Below are 22,497 nucleotides of genomic sequence, written 5' to 3' on the forward strand. Positions count from 1 at the left end.
CTCTCTCTCATGAATAAATAAAATCTTTAAAAAAAAAAAAAGAAAAGAAAATAATCACTCATTTAAAATATGAATGAAAACCTATTTGTATCTACTAACATACATCTTTTGGAGTGTTCATTTCAGAAAACTTGGTTATGGTTTCTCCTTGTCTTTTACTTTCGGGAAATCATGCCTAACCATTTTGTTAAAACAACATTGAAGGATTAATCTGATTTTATTTTTATTTATTTTTATTTTTTAAAGATTTTATTTATTTATCCATGAGAGACACAGCTGCAGAAAGAGAGGCAGAGACACAAGCAGAGGAAGAAGAAGCAGGCTCCATGCAGGGAGCCCAAAGCAGGACTTGATCCCAGGTCTCCAGGATCACGCCCTGGGCTGAAGGCGGCGCTAAACTGCTGAGCCACCTGGGCTGCCCTGATTTTAAATGCAAAAAGCCCAAGCTCCAGCTAATTTTAACTGCCAGAGTTCTTTTTGCATTCCAAACCTGTGAATAAATGTTATTACTATTAGAAAAATACATACTATCCTTATAGACCTGTCATATCAAATCAAATACTGACAAATTCCATGTTCCCATATATTCAACTTAGAGTCTCAGAATCCTTAAATAACCTAACCACTTGTCACACTCCAGGAGGCCTGAATGTCAGTAAAAGGGGGACAGAACGTTGCATGATAAGTAACTAGTCCTGTGCTTAGAAAGAAGTAGCTATACTTTGGTTGTGATACAGATATGTCCAAACAATTTTTAAAAATTTTTACATTCATTTCAAATGTCTCTCAGTTGGAAGAAAAATCAAGGTAATTATGCAGGAAATTGAGAGAAATCATATCACTTCTTGCTCCCATTTTTAAGGCAAAAAAGCATGAACTTAAAAAAAAAAAAAAAAACCTCTGTTAGACGAATCAGAGATTCCAGCTGCCTAGTAGTGATGGGTGAGCTATTTAACCGCTGGCTCTGTTTCCGGAGCTCAAGGTAAAAATCTTGAAGAATCTGAGCAGCTTCTGTGGATAGCCTTGGATAGACATACTGCCGAGCGTAACCAATGTACTTTCTCAATAGCTGGTGGGGAATTAGATCTATTGTTTCTCCAGGAACTACCTAAAGCAGGATAAAAAAGCCCAAGATTACAAGGATGGGAAATAAAGTCTTTCTGTTAAAATAACTTTAGATACATATAAAATTCTAAAAGACTTTCCAAATAAGTAAAACACTGTTGTTCGAGCTCTGAGTCTAACCGACTTAAATTATTTCAAATGAAATAGTATAAATTTTTGTATAAAGCCTACTACTGTAATATAAAAGGTTTTGATATGAAAGCTATATATTACTGCTCTACAATAAGCAACATACTGAACTGACATTCAAATAGAACAGAAATAAAGATTAAGAAACAGAAACCTACCTTTAATCTTTCTGATAATGGTTTATCAGACACTACTTCAAGTACAGAAGTATTTGAATCCTGACTATTCATACGAGCTATGGTGGCACTGCTAACAGTTCTCTGCTTTCCAGCTCTTATTGCAATCACATGTTCAGAGAGTAAATGATCATGATCCTCATTTGGGGTATCTAACAGGATAAAGACCAAATCAAATCTGGACAGCAGGGCACTCCCCATTCTAAGAGGCATAAAAGAAAGAAGCAACAATGATTGGAATCTAAACAAATAGAAAACCGTTTCCTCACTTGTTTACTACTCGAGTTCCATGTAGAACTTTTAAAAAAAATAAAGTTTAGGTTAAAGTAACAAGCAACAGCTTTTGGATTCAATACACCCACCAACTCTCAATTCTGGAGAGACACCAGGCCACACACCCTTCAACAGGCGAACAAGCAATATATGCACCTACCTTTGGTAGGTTGAGAATAAGGCCCCTTCTTACACCATCTCTGTGTTCTATGTTACTACCTGATGGTGAGCTTTGCAGTGACTTTGAATTTTAAAACAAATGCCATATGATTCATCAGAAATTATCTAGTTGGGTGGTTTTAGCCCTTTGTGTGTTTTCTTTCACCAAAACACAGTCTCTCAATGTATATATGATCACTTAGAAACCTCACTTTTTCTTAAAAGTCATTGTTAATGGGTGGGTTAGTTGGTTAAGCACCTGCCTTGGTGTCAGCTCAGATCATGATTTCAGGTTGTGAGATTGAGCCCTGCATCAGGCTCTGTGCTGGGTGTGCAGCCTGCTTAAGATTCTCTCTCCCTCTCCCTCTCTCCTTCCCCTCCCCATTCTCTCCATCTCTTCAAAAAAAAATAAGTCATTATAATCATTATAATAAAAATGCTATGTTCTACTTAGTCATCTTCCCTGATCCCACCAATCAGAATATCCTTCTATTTGAGACAAGAAAACGAAAATCCAGAGTGACTCAAGAATCTGGCCAAGGCCCCAAAGCAGGTTTGGGTACCACTAAAAACCAGAATCCAAGTCCATATTCAATAGGCTCTTTCTGATCTTTCCAATAAAGCACTTTTTCATTTTACTAAGAAAAACTGATAGATTGACATTTTTGGTGGTGGTGGTATAGCATCTCCAAGTACAATTATATATTTTCCTATGCATCGTTTCTATATTAAAGGTACACATTATCAAACATTAGGAGATTTGTTTTTTTCTCTAGAATTTAAGCTCCCAATTTTTCACGAGGCATTCTTTTGTCTTTTTCTCAATTCTGCATTACTTCAATTTATTTCCCCTTTCCTATACCTTTTGTCCAATCTATACAGAACAAATTAGAGCATATGTGCATACAAATACAAACTTTGTTTTTGGAAAAGTGTGATCATACCCCATTTAGAAGAATATAATATGCTCTTTTCATTTAACAGTAAAGCACAGAGCTATCAGCACATATGAAGCTACTTCCATTTTTGTAATTGCTACTTTCCACTATACAGCCTTGCCATAGTTTAACCACTTCCTTATCAAAGGGCATTTTAAGTTGTTTCCAATTTTTGGTGGGTGATAAACAGTGCCATAATACCCAACCTGTAAATATATCTCTGTGCACTTGTGTGACTATTTCTGTGGGTATGATTCCCAAAAGTAGAACTGGCTAAAAACAAATGGAATGTACATTTAAAATAGTGATAAATGGGGGCACCTGGGTGGCTCAGTGGGTTAAGCATCTGACTTTTGATTTCAGCTTAGGTCATGATTTCAGGGTCATGAGATTGAGCCCCAAGCTGGGCTCTGCACTTGGCATGGAACCTGCTTGAGATTCTCTCTCCTTCTCCTTCTGTACCCCCCACCACTTGCTCATGCTCTTTCTCTTAAAAAAAAAAAAAAAAAAAGTGAAAAACATGTCAATTGTTCTTCAATATACTAACCTGAACATGTGAGAATCCATTTCCCCAACCCTGTGCCAAAATGATCATTAATATTTAAAATGTTTGCCAATTTGGTAGCTATCAATAGTATTTCATTGTTTTAATTTGTAGTGCTCAAACATGTTTTTGTACATTTACTGGAACTTATAATTTCTGTGAACTATTATATCCTCAGTTATCTTTTTCTTATTGATTTATGGTATAAATATCTGAAGAGACTTACTTTAAATTCTCAGAAACTGTTTTGGCTTTATTGTAGTGTCCTCCAACTGGATTTGCAGCAGCAATGATGGAAGTTCTGGCAGGGAGGCTACAAACCATGCCAGCCTTAGCAAGACTAATACTTTGCTGTTCCATAGCTTCTAACAAGGCTTGATGTTGATTCCCCATCTTATCAAATTCATCTATCCCACAAATACCTACAATCACAGTAAAATAATACAGACAGAAAGTTTTCTTTGATCGAGTTCCAAATCTTACAGGGTGAAAACTGTTCCATAATAAAGAATTATTTACAATTGTTTCTAGCAGTTAAAATTGTAAAATGTCATACAGTTGTGATTTTGTGCTTGTTTTACAGCAAATAAAGTACTTGTCTTAACTTTTATGTAATATTTTCTCATTCAACATTTTCCATAACCAAGGCACTGTGTTGTGAGGGCTAAAAAAATGAAGATATGAGAGTGAACCTCAAAAAGCTTAAAGACTTACATTCAAACAGATGAGAGAATGTGTGTGTGTGTGTGTGTATATATATATATATACACACACACACACACACACACACACCTTGAGCTTTCACTCTGAGTGAGATAGGGAGCCACTGGGGTTCTGATCAGAATAACTTGATCTGAGTTTTTACAAGATTGCTCTGCCTTGTTAAGAACAATAGAGCAAGGGTGGTCCCAGGCTTCCAACTATGAGATCACATTAATAATCCATGTAAAAGATGATAGCAGCAGTGGCAAAGTGGCTGGATGCTGGATATAAATGGAAGGTAAAGCCTACAATATTTATTGATAGACTGGATATGAGGTATGAGCAAAAGTCAAGGATGACTGCACATTTTCTGATTTGAGCAAACGGATGGAATTATCATTGACTGAGATGAGAAAGATGATAATAGGTTTGAAGGGGAAATCAGGATTTCAGTTTTAGACATGTTAAGTTTGAGGAAGTTATAAAGATACTGCAATAACAGGGAGACAGAACATGGAAGACTCCTAACTCTGGGAAACGAACTAGGGGTGGTGGAAGGGGAGGAGGGCGGGGGGTGGGGGTGACTGGGTGGCAGGCACTGAGGGGGGCACTTGACGGGATGAGCACTGGGTGTTATTCTGTATGTTGGCAAATTGAACACCAATAAAAAATAAATTTATTATTAAAAAAAATAACAGGCAATAAGAAACACTGCCTGGAGTTTAAGGAAGAAGGGAGATACATTTGGAAATTTTCAGCAAATAGGCAAATTCATGAGACTAGAGAAGATCATCAAGAAGGTAAGCATAGACTAAGAAGAAAAAAGGTACATAAATGAAGCACCTAGAGGTGCCAATCAGTTAAGTTTGGGGAGATAAAGAACAAGAATGAGAAGCCAGTCAATGAAGTAAGAAGAAAACCAGAAGAGTGTAATGTCCTGGAAACCAAAGAGGGAAGGTATCAAGGAAAGGGGGCAGGTGAAGGTGCTAAGAGGATCTGGATTCAGAAGTGGAGGTCACTGGCAAACAAACGAATGAATGACCTTAACTGAACTGTAATCTGGGCATTGCCTGATGTATACATAGGAACATGTTTTCCAATAGGGTTATAGCATCACAAAGGTAGCAAAGCTTAATTAGAAATCCCTTCTTGCTGAGCCCTTCAACTCAATTTCTTATAAACTGTAAGTCAAATCCTGAAAAATATCCAACAAGATGGGTTAAAATATAGCAAAACTTCTAATTATAAAGTAATAGCTCTAAATTCTTATTTTAATTCCTCTGAGAGTAAAAGGATAACATTCACTTTATTTTCAGTTCCAAGGCATCTAAAACTATTGTAGGCTAAGTAATAGCAATGCATTCAGCAAGTATTTACTATGCACCTTATGTATTGGCAATAGGAATATGTCAGTCAACAGGATGACCAAATCCCATCTCACAGAGAACTTACTGTAAAGTTTTAAAACAGGCTTAAAACAAGATCACAAAATGTGATGGTGGTTATGAAATGGGAAGTACAGGAGCGAGCTATACCTATTTGACTTGATTGATTTTTATGTATAATTGTGCCTGTTGCAAGATTCTGAAAATGAATGACAATAAGTACCAGTTTCAGTTCTGTGGTAATAACCTGTATTTCCAGTGATTTTTTTCTGGCATTCACTCTCAACTCACTGGTTGATGCAGTGCTATCTGAACAGAATGTAAAGAAATTACTTAGAAAGGAAAAGGCTCTAAAACAAAACTCCAAAGCTCCAGAATTACTAATTATTTTGACCTGGAATAATTCCTTTAAAACCCTTGGCTCAATTTAAAAATAAAAGCTGTAATATTAATGGAAATTAAATATTATAAACAGTGGAGAATTTGGTCTCTTACCTTGATCACCAAGTACAAGGGCACCAGCTTCCAAAGCAAAATCTCCAGAGGAACTATCCTTTGAAAGAGTTACAGTCAAACCAGAGGTAGTTGTGGTATTACCACAAACATACACACCCCGTGGAGCAACGTTGCATACTGCCTAAAGAAACAAAAGGTTTAAAAGAATCAGCCAGGGGCACCTAGTGGTACAGTTGGTTGTGCGTCAGACTCCTGGTTTTGGCTTAGGTCATGATCTCAGGGTTGTGAGACAGCCCCATGTCAGGCTCCATGCTAGGCATGGAGTCTGCTTCGGATTCTCTACATCTCCCCCTGGCCCTCACTGGCCCCCTCCATGTGCTCTCTCTCTAATAAATAAATCTTTAAAAAATAATAAAAAGAATCAGCCAAAGTAAAAGGGAAAAGATAAATAGTGACTGCTTCACAAATGTCAGCTATATGCCAAGTCAATATTGTTCTAATAGCTTTACTGTACAACCCTCATTACCACAGTTAATAGGAAGGTATTATTACATCCCCATTTAGTGACATAGAAACCAAGGCCTGCAGAGTAACTCACAATGCTATGAAAGTATGAAGTGAGAATTCAAATAAACCCAGGCAGCCTGCCTCTGATGCCTGTGATCATGTGAACACTACAGTTTCATTTTATGCTTTGTTTCCAAGTTCAAACAGACAAAACATGAATGCCAATCGATCGCAAAGGCTTCAATGCTTCTATATACATCAGGAAATAAGATGGCTTAATAATGCATTCCTTGTGAGTAAACAAGCTATGGCAGGTCAGAATAGTGGTTAAATAGCACAAGAATTAAAAGCATGGACCTCCAGAGTCAGGCAGACTCTGTTTAAATCTTGGCTTTACCCTTTATTGGCTCTGCTGCTCTCAGATCTCTCTGAGCTTCAACTTCTTTATGTTTTATCACATATATCCCTGAGAAATATATAAGATTATGTATATAAGGCATTTAATCTGGTACCTGGCACAAATAAGTGCCCAATGCAAGGCCACTGTGTATGCAGTGCATTGCACAACTGCAGGAGACAATATTCACACTACTATGTCGACAATGCACTCTGGACATGTGCAGTGCCTAACCCAAGTGAACCTATGGTGCTGAGCTTATACACAGTAGCTGTCGTTATTTTTGTTATTTATAATTCCTTATTAGTCTAGGAGGATGATGATGGCTTACTAAAATGGTCAGAGGAAAACAGGATTAAAAATGTGAATAATAATAATAATAATAATAATAATAATAATAATAATAATAAACGTGAATAATTCAGAACTGTTAGTGTTAGCCTAACTTTTAAAAACTGGTTTAGCAGGGCTAAAAGACTTACATACAATACAATCCACTGTTTACAACATTTAATTTCTGCTAATATTACAGCTTTTATTTTTAGAATAAATGCCATTATTCCAGGCCTAAAAAACATGAAAAATTGCCAATGTCATTTCTTGGTATTAAGTTTTTTTCACTACTATTAAATGTATTTTGAAACCATTATCTGCCAAGATCTATTTCTTAAACTAAAAAAAGAAAGGGGAACCTGGGTGGCTTAGCCAGTTGGGTATCTGACTTGATTTTGGCTTGGGTCATGATCTCTGGGTGGTGGGACTGAGCCCCACATCAGGCTCCATGTTTGGTGAGGAGTCTGCTTGGGATTCTCTCTTTCCCTTTGCCCCTCCTCACTGTGCTAGCAGTCACAGACATGTATGTGCACATGTGCTTGCACTCTCTCAAATACATCTTAAAAAAAAGGAATAAGAAAAATAGAAGTTTATTTGTATAGATAATCAAATACTGTGGAGGTTAAACCAGGCTTCTACCTATAATACACTAATTAAAAAGTCAAACACATATGCAAGGACATAAAAGAGAGGAAAAAAAGCTATAACAATTCAGGTCCCCACATGTACCTTTTACATGCACAATCTGGCTAGGTATCCAGTTTTCATTATTATTATCAATTGTTTCCCTAACAACTGGGTGCTCTGTGCCTCAGTTGTCAGGCTTGTAGCAAGGGCTCAGAACTGAATTTTTTTTTTTTTTAAATAGGTCCAGTTGGTCCAAAGGAACATGGAAATATAAATGAAATGTCAGAGTAGAAGTAAAATGATGACTGATTTAACAATAAAGCATAAGGAATAAATAGTAACTCTGACATGAAAGACAGTGGTTTTATAATGCAATCATGAGGTCAAGGCGGTTCTCAATTCTGGTTGCACAGCACAATCACCTGTGGAAGGTTATACACACACAGACACTAGGACCCTAATCCAGAGGCTCTTAGTTCAGTTAGACTAGGGAAGGCCTCAGGATTTTGAGTCCCAAAGGTGATTCTGATATGCAGCCAAAGGTCTAACCCCTGGACAAAGATTCAGTAGCCACAGGACTACAACTTGCCAAAGAGACCCCTGGTCTAGTCACATTTGTCTACACGGGGGTGGGGGGTGGGGAATAGGACATATGGGCATTCTCTGAAAGGACACCATGACTGGCTTACCAAGTGTCACTCCCAAGGTAACCACAACTACTCCAACAGGCAAAACCTTTTAGGGCCATCATAAGCCCTGGACAGGAGAACCACTAGGCTCTACTGGCAGAGGCAGAATCTTCTTGAAGATCAGCAAGAAGCCGGTCATAAGAAGATGCCTTGCTTTAAAATCAGAGAGCAGCAGTGGAGATGCATACAGATAGATCTCTTACCTTTATCAGACTGTTCCTAAAGCTCAGTACAATGTTTATGTAGTTGTATGAAGACAGGATGTGTGGACACCTGCTTCCCTGCTCTTTACTTTCTCAAACTATTTTGTTCATAGGTGAAGTCACAACACCTAGCTTTGCTAGCAAAGCTGATACCAAAGAAAAAGGGGGTTAGAGAAATGGTTAACATTTCACAATGGTTGACATCTCAACAGACCATCATGTCTGCACAGTCTATGGAACAGAAAATAGGCTCTATCTGAAAGGATGCCTGGACAGAAGTGACATATTACTTAAACAAACCCCGATTCACTTCTACCCCCATACCAACTATTTCTTCTGGAATAAAAATACTACATGGTTTAAGAAAATTCACTTGTGAATCAGTTATATGTTTCATAAGGAATACATCAAATACTAGATGAGAAATTTCCTACCTGTAACATCTGACTCTTTCCCAAGCCTGGGTCTCCAACAACAAGGACATGTGGATCTCCTCGAATAGGAATTCTGTTTTTGTCATCTGCATATTTTTGGCTTCCTCCAAAGAGTGCTAATGCCAAACCTGCTTTAACAAGCTCAAGTATAAAAGGGGGGAAGGGGGAAGAAAAACCTCAAAAGTGAGAAAAACATAAAGATGACTAGCAAAAAAAGGGATGCTTCTTCTATATTTACATTTAATTGAGAATTTTTTTTGAAGCATGATTGAACTTTTTTCCCCTAAGAAAATTAACTTAAAATATAAACTTCCATAATGTAAATGATTAAAAAGCAAAAATTAGGAAGCACATAAAATCATAGAGGTATTTTTAAAGTCACTGAGTAAAGACCTACATTGCAAGGCATGAATCTACTCCACAAAACTGGGAAATAACCTGCTAGCTGTCGCTTTAGCACTTAGTGCCCAAAGTCACTGTAGGAGTACCTCATTCCTATTAGCTCAGATTAGTAAGCAGATCGTTCATACAAGGAGCTGAAATCTGGCTTTCACATCATTTATGGAGAATAATGACATATTAAAATACAAGTAACTGGCTAACAATTAGCTTTTTGCCAACTTTATATGTTTTTGAGTAAAGATGAAGGAGAGTACTTACTTCATGACCAAAAATGACAGGGCAAAGTGAGCTGAAAAACAGAATACAATTTATAAATCCCTATTTATGCTTCATCAATCCACTAGAAGATCTACATTACAACTTGCTTAACTTGCTTTATTTAGCATCAAAAAAAGAAAAAGACAAACATAAAATTTACATCCCTCAAACAACTCAAGACATTTTACTCTGTAAATTTCTCAAAATTCTTGATTAATCCATAAAGGGAAGAACACTTAAAAAATTTTACATGTACAAAGGAGACGAAATACTTGCATTTTATTTTCATTTTTTTGAGAGAGAGCACAAGACCAGGGGCAGGGAGGGCAGAGGAGAGGGAGAGAATTTAAGCAGGCTCCACACCCAATGTGGATGGAGCCCAACATGGGCTAGATCTCAGGACCCTGAGATCATGACCTGAGCCCAAATCAAGAGTTGGATGCTTAACTGATTAAGCCACCCAGGCGCCCCTTTGCAAAGCATTTTAAAGTAACCAAATAGACTGTTATCTATCACAAGCATTTAAAATACCTCATAATCATTGTCTTCTCCTTCGGGATACAGAATTATGTTGTACATTACACAAACACACATTTTCTATGTAGCCAAGTCACTGAAAGGAGGCTAACAGGTGAACTGAGTAAATAATATCTTAAGATGAGACAAAATGTCATTACTTCACATTAATTCAAAGGATCAGGATAAGATCATATATGAATACGTGAGTATATTTACATTTATCAGTTATAAAAACAAGGATCAAGCAAAAAAGGCTTGATCATTATCCCTCTTAATATCTGTAAAGACAGAAGATAGTGTCCTGCCACATCCCTTGGTACTCAGTGTTAAGCATGTTCCCACATAATCTCTAGTGGCTCCTGATCACACACCTGCACCTGTCTGCTGAAGGGCTTTTTCTGGAGGCAGAAGCCTCAGCAGTAGGCAGGCGGGTCAGGCTGAAAGTACCACCTAGTAAAACTAGGCCCTTCGATGGAAAAATACTGAGGCTAGTTCTACACAATCTAGTATTCTAGAGGCCTCAAGAGGATTAAGCCTCAGATGCTTGTAGTAACCTCTTCTTTGAGGCACCATACACTGACTACCATCCCTTCTCACTCTCCCATTCCCTTACCAGTATTTCTGGGATCACCTCCCAAACAAATGCTTACCCAAATTACTGCTTCTAAAGAAACCAAAACTAAAACATAACCTTCCATTGTCTTCTCCATTCTCCTTTCATACCTTTTCTACCTAGCAAAGGTAGACAAACTTTTTCTTAAAAGGCCAGAATGTAAATCTTTTCAGTTTTACTGTCTGGGTCACACTACCCAACTTGTCAAAAGCAATTATGTAGATGAATGGATGGCACTGTATTCCCATAAAATTTTATTTACAAAACCAGGCAGCCTGCCAACCCCTGCAAGATTAATAATGGACGACCATAAAAAATTCGAGTTTTAATGTTGAAATCACAAATTTAGGACTAAAGGGTAAGAACAACCTCTGAAAAGAAAACATTTCTAGTATGGCAGAAGGACCACTGTACAGGTTCATTCTTATTTGAAACAGGTAAAGGAACCAAAGCGGTGTTTTGATCTTCAACCAGGTGGTTCTTCCCTACCTGCTCACAGCCCACTCATCACACTGTCCCTAATCCACAGATCACAACCCTACTCTAGCTCAGAGCACCCCTTCTCCCAGGGTAGGTATGGATGGCTATCTATTCAGAAGTCTCTGAGGGTTTAAAGACTCCCTGAGGAACTCTATCCTTTCTCAATTGACTAACATATTAAAAGCAGAAACAGTCAAGTTCTTTTAGTGCCCAAAGCCTAAATAAAGGAAACACGACAGGGTTAAGTGTTCTAATACAATGCATTTCAAAACCTCAGTTCTTTACTACTCTTAGGTACATCTACTTTTCAGTCTCTCTTGTTTTCCTATTATTTCTTCAAAATATCCAAAAAATTGTTTAAAAGGTTTTAAAATAATGGTATGTTGTGTTAATTATGTTAAATACATTATTAAATTTCATGTAATCTTGGGACAACCTTCTGGGCAAGAATTAGTTCTATTTTGAGAAAAATGAAGGAGGTAATAAGTAACATGCTCCCAACCTCATTGGAAGTGGGATGGATTCTAACTTAGCTTATCTTTAAAAAAAAAAAAAAAAAAAGCTCTTAACCACTAAAGCAAAAATTGCCTCTACTGTGCTTCTTCTCTACTGCATGGCAATAACATGAAAATAAAAGAATATTATGAAATACTTAGTGAATGTAAGTGACTTCTATGTGAATCTCCTTCTTGTTTTTTAAAAGTAAACACCCAAAAATAAATAAATAAAATAAAAGTAAACACCCTACATACAACTAATTGAAATGACTGGAATTCACAGTCCCATCACTCTTTGTTGAGTAACCAACTTCTAGTGTGAGATAGTAAATTTTCTTTATAGATTAAACTAGACATCAACAAAGTTTTCCATACAGGTACAGACAGTAAATATCTGTGAGCTATTATTCTCTGTTGCAACTACTCAGCTCTGCCACTGCAGCCAGGCACTGGCACTACATAAATGGAAAGCAGCCAGGCCTACATAATAAATGATTATGGCTATGTTCCAATAAAAGTTTATTTACAGGAAGTGAAATTTCAATTTTATATAATTTTATGTGTCATGAAATATTCTTTTTTTTCAGCCATTAAAAAAATGTAAAAACCATTTTTAGCTTATGGGCATATACAAATGGGCAGTTAGCTGGATTTGACCTGCGAACTGTAATTTGCAATCATTTTGACTAATTTTTTGTTACTTGTAGCCAAGAGCACAAGTATTTATTATTTATACATAATAAAACTTCAGATAACCTCATACATACTTGACAATGAGTTTAAACAGGTTTTCTTCAGCTTGAATCTCTTGGATAGCATAAAGGTCTTTAAGTGAGAATTCCATCAATGCTCCATGCTTACACCCATCCTCAGAGGTCTTTGTTTTTTGTCCTTTGCTATTACTAACAGAATTTGCTTCAATGTACAAAAGGAACATGCATTTGTCATTCTTATTTCGAGAACCTGTAAATTTCAAGGTATGAAATATAATAATTGGTATTTTCATTTTCCCTACAAAGACTCAAATACCATGAAAAAGAAAGGCACAGTAAAATACATATAAACTTGTATTTTAAAGGAAAAGTTTCACCTATGTAAGAAACAAGGAATTCCCTGTATCTGTGGAAATTCAAAAGTACTTTGAAAAAAGATGAATCCTGACAAATTATTGAGAAACAATCAAAATAAGAAAAGAATTATACAATACCTTCTTCAGCATTTGAGACTTTCACAACTCCAGTAATAGTCACTGTGTCTCCTGGGACACAGCTATCCACAAGATCATGAACAAGTTCACACTCTATCGTTCGTGGAATCCGACCTGCTTCTCGCTGATCATCAGACATTAGCTCCTGGATTCTAAAATGTTAAAAAATTTTCAGTCAGTACATATACTGACTTTAAGTTATTTCTTCAACATGTCAACTATTCAGGACCCACAAGATACAGAGCTAAAAGGCAGATTAGTTAAAAAAAAATTTCAATGGTATATCTAATATTACTTCAGTAGTTTCCAATTAAGAATGGCAGGATGAGAAATTGGGATCCCTGGGTGGCGCAGTGGTTTGGCGCCTGCCTTTGGCCCAGGGCGCGATCCTGGAGACCCAGGATCGAATCCCACGTCAGGCTCCCGGTGCATGGAGCCTGCTTCTCCCTCTGCCTGTGTCTCTGCCTCTCTCTCTCTCTGTGACTATCATAAATAAATAAAAAAAAAAAAAAATTAAAAAAAAAAAAAAAAGAATGGCAGGATGAGCATGTACATTTGCCTACCCTCTCTCCAAAATGTCCGCCAAAATGGTAGCCACTAAATAAGACAGGTTATAGGGTGTGCAGAGGTGTTATCAATAAACACAAGCTCTTAAAAGTTCAGAAAACAGGAAGTGGAAAAATACTGATGGATAGAACAAAATGAAATTCAAAATACACACAGGAAAAAGTTACAAGGATCTAAGAGAAGTGGGGGCCAGTATTTTCAGCAGAGCCCTTGAGAGCCTTCTAGGTTGGAGTTGGTAGGAATGCAGAGTAGGGATGCTTGGTTTCTTACACAGGTGAAACTTTTCCTCATTTCGGTGGATGGCTAAAAGGAAACAGGATAATCAACTGAAAGATAAGTCACAGAATAGCGTTCAACTTTTTGGTAGGTAGGTGGATAGGTGGGTAGGTGAAGAAAGAGGGCATTCCACCAAACCACGCTCTACTGTTTAACAAAAACCAGAACACTGTTCTAGAGAAATGGATCCATCCACTGTGTGAGGGGAGCTACAGCATCTAATGAAGGCATCAGAGCTCCAGAATAAAAGTCTCCTCATTCTGGCATCTGAGAAGTTCAACTCCAATTCAAAAACATATTCATAGGGCAGCCCCGGTGGCGCAGCGGTTTAGGGCCGCCTGTAGCCCAGGGCGTGATCCTGGAGACCCTGGATCGAGTCCCACATCAGGCTCTCTGTATGGTGCCTGCTCCTCCCTCTGCCTGTGTCTCTGCCTCTCTCTCTCTCTCTGTCTCTATGAATAAATAAATAAAATCTTTAAAAAAATAAAATAAAATAATAAAATAAAAAAATAAAAATTAAAAAAAAAACATATTCATATAGCAAAATCTGATCATCAAAAGAGGGAGAGAGGCCTCATGAGGAAAAACTCCTACTTATAAAATAGCAACGGAAACCTATCAAAGGAGTCCAGATAATTTCTCAGTGTTCATCAGATATTTCAGGATGAAATGGCATTAATTCAGGAAAGAGAAGGGCATTAAAAACAAAACCTGCTGAAGAGTTTTTGAGAAAACTTTACCATCATAAAAACAAGAATAAGCGGCTATAAAAAGGGAACTACTAGAAAACTGTGAGATCGGGAAAATTAAATATATATATACATATATATATAAATCAAATATTTATAGGAGGGAAACAAACACACAAAAAGCACACAGAAAGTAAAGGGTGAAAACAAGTTAAAAGACGAATGAACAGTCCAACGGATGTATGTGATTGGAAGCTCAAAGAGAGAAAAGAGATATTCGGGAGTCCAAGACAACACCAGAAGAAAAGGACTGATCACTGTCACACAGGATGAAGACACGTTTAGATGTACTCTCACTATTCAGAACACTATAGAAGGATTTCAAAAAGTAGGAAAAGCACTAAACAACAAAGCTGTAGTCCAAATACGAAGCATATAAAACGGGAGAATTCAAGGGAGTAGAAGAGAATTCATTTTGATTTTGAGACTTGGATCATTTCTGTTAAGGGACAGAAAACAAAACAACATGGTAACATAAATTACATTTCCTTTTCTAAGCATCTGATCACTTTCTTTGTTACTTTGTGGAACAAAGATAAAATTATAAATGCTCTTGTTTTTGTTACATATGACCTATAAATTAAACAAGGAAGACAGTTATAACTGGAAAAGAGAAATAAACCTTGACAATGTAAAATTCACATCTTGGCTGAAAGAAATCTAGTGGTAGAAGGGGAAAAAGTAAAAGCGGGCTTTTCTTTACTCTGTCCTCCAGATCTCTGACCTGTTCTTCGAGTCTTCGATTTATTCACCCTAGTTTATCTAGTACCTTTATAACTATTACTTTAAACTCTCTATCAGGCATATTACTTATCTCCATTTCATTTAGGTCTCCTGCTGTGATTTTGTCCTTTTTGTTCTTTCACTTGGGACATACTCCTGTCTCATTTGACGAACACTCCATGTCTGTTTCTGTGTTAGGAAAGTCAGCCATGTCTCCTTCTCTTGAAAGCAGTAGCCTTATGAAGGTCCTATAGTGCCTTGCAGTGCAATGTCTCCTATTCTTAAGACCTTGGCGCTTCAGAGGTGTCTCGTATGTGTGTTGCATGTGCCCTACTACTGTGGCTAAGACATGTCTGTCTTCAGTCTAGTCGTCTCTAATGGTTCCCTTTGCCTGTTGTGGGCAGTGTTTGGTCCCTATGTTGTTAGTGGGCCAGTGTGGGCTGCCCTAGGCTTGAGGGAAGTTCGCCAGGTGTTTGCCAGAACTGCAGGAGCACCAAACTACAGGGTGCCCTCCCTGTATTATACCCTGAGAAGTTTCTGTTGGTGGACAGGGCCTACAGTCAGACCAGATGTCTGTCCCCAGCCCACTGCAGAGAGACAGCTGGATTGGCTGAGTGGTTATCTTCCCCTCTCCCCAGAGTAGAAGTCACTTTGGAGTGCTGCTGACCTCTGTCAGGGCTGCTTGCTCACTGCCATGCTTGTGGTGCCACTTTGGATGGACTCCTGCAGGAGAACGTAGGGGCAATGTGCACAGTACCAGCAAGGTCCACACCAGCTGGCTGTAGGAGGGGAGTTGTAGCTGCTGGGAAAACTACTGTACAGAAAAGTACAGGGGTGTGGTGTCCATTAGCAAGCTAAGTGGAAGTGGAGAGTATTTTACTGTCCTGGTTCCCACAGGCGTCCCTTTAACTAGGCTGGGGGTCCACGGAGGGGAGACAGCACCAATCAGCTCTTTTGTTTTGGAGAAGTCTCTGAAAAAGCCCTGCCCCTCCAGTCTAGTACATGCTCTGAGATTAGCCAACAAATTTCCCTCATGTAAACCCTAGGCATTTTTCAAACTGCTGCTTCTATACTGTATCTTAGCAGAGCTGTTTGTTGTGCTCTCCCTTTAAGGGCAGGGACTCCGTTTTCTCTCACCACCAACTCTCCTAGAGCTGAGCCACTGATTTTTTCAAGTTTCAGGCTGGAAGAACTCACAAAATTAGGCCCCTTTGGTTTCAAAGCCAAATGTTATGGGTCGTCACCTTCCCCATGCAGGTTCCCGGTGCCTGGGGTGCCTGCTGTGGAGGTTTGCTTCTCTCCCCTCCCCACAACTGCTAAGTCTCTCCCTCTCACAGTCGCGTGGATCCGTTTGGCTCCTAACCACATCTCCACCTTCCTACCCTCTTGGATGTGGCCTCTTCTCTGTATTTAGCTGTGGAATCTGTTGCACCAGTCTTCAGGTTGCTTTTGGGGTTATTTACACTGATGTGGGTATTACCTACTTATATCTGTGGGACCAAGTAAGCTTAGGATCCTCCTACTCTGCCATCTTCCCTTGAAGTCTTTAAAACTTCTTTAAATAATGAATGTAAGTAAAAAAAAAAAAAAAAAAGAATGTAAGTAAAAATCACTGAATGTTAAAATAATAACTTTGGAATACATTCATTATACATCTAGGTAAGCCTCTCAATTCCTCTGAGGTCACAGCCAGGTATCCACCTAACCTGCACTACTTCAAACCCTGCTCCTTCTTCACCACCACCAACCCTCCACCTTCACCCTCCGTGCACACTCAAAACACTGCCAGACTGCAATGAGAAGCCTCAGAATGACACAACATGCTAAGGATGTCTTGCTTTAAGAAATTAGATATTAATACTTTTCTTATTAAAACAGATTAACAGAAAGAAGAAAACAACTCCAATCTCACTTCCTAGAGAGTATATTCTTAACATGTATTTCTTGCCAGTTTTGTCACTAGAAACACTGTACATGGTTTTTTTATGTCATTTCAAAATATTCTCCTGCACCATCATATTTAGTGGCTACACAATAATCCGTTGTACCATCCTACTTACAATATTTTCTTCAGATGTTTAGGCTGTTCCCCATTAAAACACACACACACACACACACACACACACACACACACACACAGTGAAAACATACTTTCAGCAAGCTATTTCTTCACATATTGTGACTGTTTTCATCAAGTAAACCCCTAAAACTGGGACTGCTTCAACTGCAAGGCCTTTGATATACATTGTAAGGCTTTCACCTTGATGCATTCAAGTTATTCAAAGCACTAGCTGAGAAAAAATAATTAAATTCTTTATGAACATTCCAATCTAAGCCCAAAGATCTTTCACTTAGGGCAGATAGTCATTTTATATATCTACACATTGGTAGAATAAAACAATAATGTAAGATAATATTGTACTAACAAAGTTTTACTATAACTCATTCAAAATGAACTTTAGCAATATCTTACTTTTAAAGATTCAAGAAAAGGATTTAAATGGCCTCCCCTCTCCTTTTTTTAAGATTTGTTTATTATTTTAGAGGCTGGGGAGGGGTCACGGGGTGGGGAGAGAGAGAGAGAATCTCAAGCAGACTCCCCTCCTGGTTATGGAGCCTAAGTTTAGGCTCATTCTCATGACCCTGAGATCATGATCTGAGCCAAAACCAAGAGTCAGACACTTAAATGCCTGAGCCACTCTCAGCCTCCCCTAAATGGTCTCCCTTTCTAAGTCTGATCTAATATCAAGAGATCATCATTCAAATCCAACTAAAATATTTGAGCCTATTTTCTTGTCCGCTATTTTTACCAAAAAAGCAGAGAGATTTTGTATAATTAAGTGAATTACCCTGGACCTTCTGTGAACTTACCCTATTGTGAACCTTGCAGCTCCTGAGAGGCCCTCATCACTCTCTTCAGAGGTGAAACTCCTACACTTTCTTTGCACACTGTTGTGAACTAAAAGAGCACAAGACCATGCTCAAGAGTCTTTAACATAGCCATAAAAAAGAATGACATCTTGCCATTTGAAACAACATGGATGGAGCTATATGGTACAATGCTAAGTGGGATAAGCCAATTAGAAAAAGACAAATACCATATTTTACTCATATGTGAAATTTAAGAAACAAAGATGAACCAAGGAGGAAAAAGAGAAACAAACTAAGAAAGAGACTCTTAACTATTGAGAACTGTTGATTACCAGAGGGGAGGTGGGTGAGAGATGGATGAAACAGATGAACGGGATTAAGAGTATACTTATTGTGATGGGCACTAAGCAACCACTATATTATATATATATATAAACATAATATTGTAGGTTATCTACGTCGGAGTTAAAAATTTTTTAAATAAAATGTAAAAGTCTCAAACATTTATTTTATAAAATGGAGTTTGTGAAGATCTCAGCATATTGTACATTTATTATATATGTCAGTCTTAGTTTTCGCAGAACAGAAGGAGGTAAAGCTAGGACAGGGCTTGGTAGCAATCCATCTCACTGTTTCTCTAGGTTCTTGGTTTTTTAAATACCTTCTGCTGTCTTAGCCAGGTTTCTTGGGTAGCACTCTGACTTCAAACCACCCATTATTTTATATTCAGGGATGAGTTACGGGACGATGGTCAGATAAAACACAGTAATTTGTTGGGTTAAAAATACCATACACACACACATACACACACACACACACACACAAAACCATATGACCTACAAAAAACAGCTTAAAAAAAACCCCATAGTAAAATGCCTCATAGATAGTGAGAATATAAAATGAAACATATCTATTTCTAAGGCATTCTTTGTTTTAACACTTCTGACAACATTTCTATCACAGCTCATGGAAAGAAAATCATACAGCTTTGTTGGTCTACATCCAGTTCAATGAATCACATGAGAAATAAACTATTCCTCAGTAGAAAAAGGACAGGATACTTATAATTAAAATCCTTTCTGCAATCTGATATAGAACACATTTCAAATAAAGACAATTAATCATTTCAATATATAAACTCTCAAACAAATAAATCTTTTACTATATACTTTACCATTGTCTACAGATAAGACTCCCAATATAATATATGAATATTATAGATTTACTGCCTAGTAAATCTATAACGTGAGATCTAAAACCTGTGTTTTATTTATAGTCTGCTTACTTGATTGACTGCCAGTCCATCGTAACCGTGAGAGGAGAGTTACGGAGAGCAGTGAATGACCTCCCTCGACATGTGGGCACAGGACACTGCAAGAAGATTAATTCACATCCACATTTTGATAAACTACAATCACATCTAAGGAAAATGCAAGTTAAAATGCTTCATTTAATACTACTTTTACTTGGTCACAGAATGGTGTTATAATAAAATGCAGTGTGAGCATAATGACTACTTTCTTCTACATTGATTCTATATTACAAGCTTTTGAGGCACTTTTCCAGCTAGTCCCTCTTGATTACTGCTCTTATTCCTTTTACTGTGGGTGTGCAAGGCTCCTCACAAGCCTCTCACACTGAGCACATATTCCTTCCTTTGTGCACATTCAGTCTCCTGATCCTTGAATCTTGAATGCCCTCTCGCATTCACAATATCCAGCACCAATCCTCCCCTTTTCTAAAGTCTTCCTGGGTCTTCTTTGATCCCGAGCTCCCCTATCTCACTTGCCTTTGCACTGTGAGACAGTCCACAGAGACAGTCCTCAAAATGTAAATGTGTTTAAGTTTTTAAAAATCACTTATCCGCTATTTGGACCTCAAGATGCATTTGTAAATTCAGAGACTGTGGCCAACTGTATTTTCCAAATATGGCTGCAACAGTATTTTTCCATGAGCCTTTCTAGAACCCTCCCACTCCCCCATCAAAAGATGGAGTCTGATTTCCCTCTCCTGGAATCTGGACAGGCTTATGACTTATTTTGTAACCAATAGAAGTGATGCCACCTGTTTTCTGAAGCTAGCTCAAAAGAGGCAGCCATTTTTTCCTGAGAGCTGGACCTGTCTCTTGAAGCTATCAGCAGCCATGTGAGCAGATTGAGTACCCTTAGCTGCCATACCATGTACAAGAAACCAAAACCAGGCAAGAAAGACACATGGAGGAGAGATGCCCAGCCAGCCCCCAGCCACTCCAGCCTCTTGCTGTTCAGCTCTATCTGCTATTTGACTACAATTCCTTAAGAGATCTAAATGGGTAACTACCCAGCCAAGCAATTCTTCCAAACTTTGGACTAACAGAAGTCTTGAGAAAGAATTAGATGACTGCTGTTATTTTGAGCCACTAAGTTTTAGGGTGATTTGTTATATAGTAACAAAAATAGTGACTAAAATATGGATCTCCTGAACAAACATCTTTCTTGTCACTTCAATTCATGCAAGTTCAGACACATGCAGAACATTTCACACTAATGCTCATCCTGCGAGTCAGCATTACTACCCACTACATTGGAGAGCATGGGAATACTTTGACCAAATATAGTTTACAGAAAATATCCAATAAATCAGGATTGAAATTCTAGCCTCTGAACTAAAGACAAAGCCTGAACCTTAAGCCCAAAGAGTAGATGACACTCATTGACCAACACCACTGATTATTCAGAATCAATAGCCAAATCTCACACATCCTGTTCTTCCTAGAAGAGAAGGAAACCTTACAAATTTCAATTAGTGTAAAAATGTAATAAATGTAAAAATTTATTAAAATCCAAGGATAGTAAACACAATTCCAAAAAAGAAGAATAGATATGGTAGTCTCCCTGCCTTATCAAAAACTTTAATGAGATCAATATAAATAGGATTGTACAGGACCAGCAAAATGAAATGGACTCACATGTCCATAGGACAGTGCACCATAGAAGAAACAATACACATCAGTAGGACTGATAATAGAGGACTTAATTAATAAATGGTGCCAAATGGCTTTCACTTCAAAGAGCAAAATTAGGTCCTTAGTGTTATGCCATTCCCAAGATTAAATTCCTGATGGGCAAAAATCCAAGTATAAAAACGAAACTTAAAAGTATTAAAAGAAAATGTAAGAGATATGTTTATAACGCTCAAATGAAGAAGGCTTTTTAGGCAGGGCATAAAACATAAAGGTCATAAGGGGAAAAAAATGATCAATTTAATCTGTCAAAATGTAAAACTGTAGAACAAAAAATATACCACAAAGAGATAAAGCAACTACTGGGAGAACATATCTGTAATATACATAATCAATGATTAGTACCTAGAATTCATAAAGAATTCCTATCAATAGTATAAACAGGAAAATAAGCAGAAGATTTAAACAGAAAGTTCAATAAAGAAGGAAACTGGATGGCCAAAAAGATGTGAAAAGATGTTCAACTGCAACAGAAATTCATATTAAAAATGAAATGCCATTTACACCCATCAGAATGGCAAAATTTTAGAAGTCTAACAATACCAAGTGTTAATGAGAATACAGGGAAATGGCAATTATTTAACACTACCAACAGAGGGGTAAGCTGGGACCAACACTCTGGAAAGTCATTTGGCAACATCTAATAGTTAACAATGTTATATCCCACAACTGAGAAATTCCTCTGCTAAGGAGGAATGTACAAGAATGTTCTCTGCAGCATCACATAACTGTAAAATACTGAAAATAACACAAATGTCCACTAGGAGAATGGATAATAGTAGCTATTCATTCAATGGAATACTCCACAATGGTAAAGATGAAAGAATCAGGTATGTATTGAAATAGGTAGTCTAAAACAACCAAGTGAAAAAAGAGTTGGCAGAGTGTTACATTCAGCATACTATTTATGTAACAGCACAACAAAAAAGTGCGTGGAACTGGGGAGGGCAACAGAGAGAGTTCAACTTTGATAATATTTTATGTTTAAAAAATTAAGTTAATGGCGATCCCTAGGTGGCTCAGCAATTTAGCGCCTGCCTTCGGCCCAGGGCGTGGTCCTGAAGTCTGGGATCGAGTCCCACATCAAGCACCCTGCATGGAGCGTGCTTCTCCCTCTGCCTGTGTCTCTGCCTCTTTCTCTCTGTGTCAATCATGAATGAATAAAATCTTTAAAAAAATAAAAAATAAGCTAAAATCACAAAATATTAGTACTTGTCAACTCATAATGGTGCATATACAGATATTCTCTCCACTTTT

The 22,497-nt window shown here is 37.7% G+C and overlaps 2 protein-coding genes across 20 annotated transcripts in view; one reads left to right on the top strand and one right to left on the bottom strand.

The window, feature by feature from the left end:
• LOC144297990 (uncharacterized) overlaps positions 1 to 22,497 on the top strand; it is a 107,633-nt gene that overhangs the window by 24,350 nt on the left and 60,786 nt on the right. For 10 of the 16 annotated variants that reach the window (XM_077872290.1, XM_077872288.1, XM_077872285.1 and 7 more), the window contains one exon: positions 3,607 to 3,948. The exons of 1 other annotated variant lie outside the window; for it this stretch is intronic. The gene's annotated coding sequence lies outside the window, so the exon portion shown is untranslated. Of the gene's footprint in view, positions 1 to 246; positions 3,949 to 19,515; positions 19,750 to 22,497 lie in introns of those variants that run through there. 5 more of the 16 variants (XM_077872286.1, XM_077872275.1, XM_077872278.1 and 2 more) reach the window with 2 other exon arrangements.
• The window catches only part of MCM8 (minichromosome maintenance 8 homologous recombination repair factor), a 42,911-nt gene that overhangs the window by 11,732 nt on the left and 8,682 nt on the right, over positions 1 to 22,497 (bottom strand). For all 4 annotated transcript variants that reach the window (XM_077872260.1, XM_077872259.1, XM_077872262.1 and 1 more), the window contains 9 exons: positions 19,525 to 19,610; positions 13,054 to 13,205; positions 12,614 to 12,809; positions 9,738 to 9,768; positions 9,078 to 9,218; positions 5,927 to 6,068; positions 3,571 to 3,766; positions 1,409 to 1,632; positions 899 to 1,104 (listed from right to left, as the gene is read on the bottom strand). In XM_077872260.1, the coding sequence (XP_077728386.1) occupies positions 899 to 1,104; positions 1,409 to 1,632; positions 3,571 to 3,766; positions 5,927 to 6,068; positions 9,078 to 9,218; positions 9,738 to 9,768; positions 12,614 to 12,809; positions 13,054 to 13,205; positions 19,525 to 19,610 (1,374 nt within the window). The remainder of the gene's footprint in view (positions 1 to 898; positions 1,105 to 1,408; positions 1,633 to 3,570; positions 3,767 to 5,926; positions 6,069 to 9,077; positions 9,219 to 9,737; positions 9,769 to 12,613; positions 12,810 to 13,053; positions 13,206 to 19,524; positions 19,611 to 22,497) is intronic.

Source organism: Canis aureus, chromosome 26, assembly GCF_053574225.1.
Source record: "Canis aureus isolate CA01 chromosome 26, VMU_Caureus_v.1.0, whole genome shotgun sequence".
In the NCBI taxonomy this organism is placed as follows: domain Eukaryota; kingdom Metazoa; phylum Chordata; class Mammalia; order Carnivora; family Canidae; genus Canis; species Canis aureus.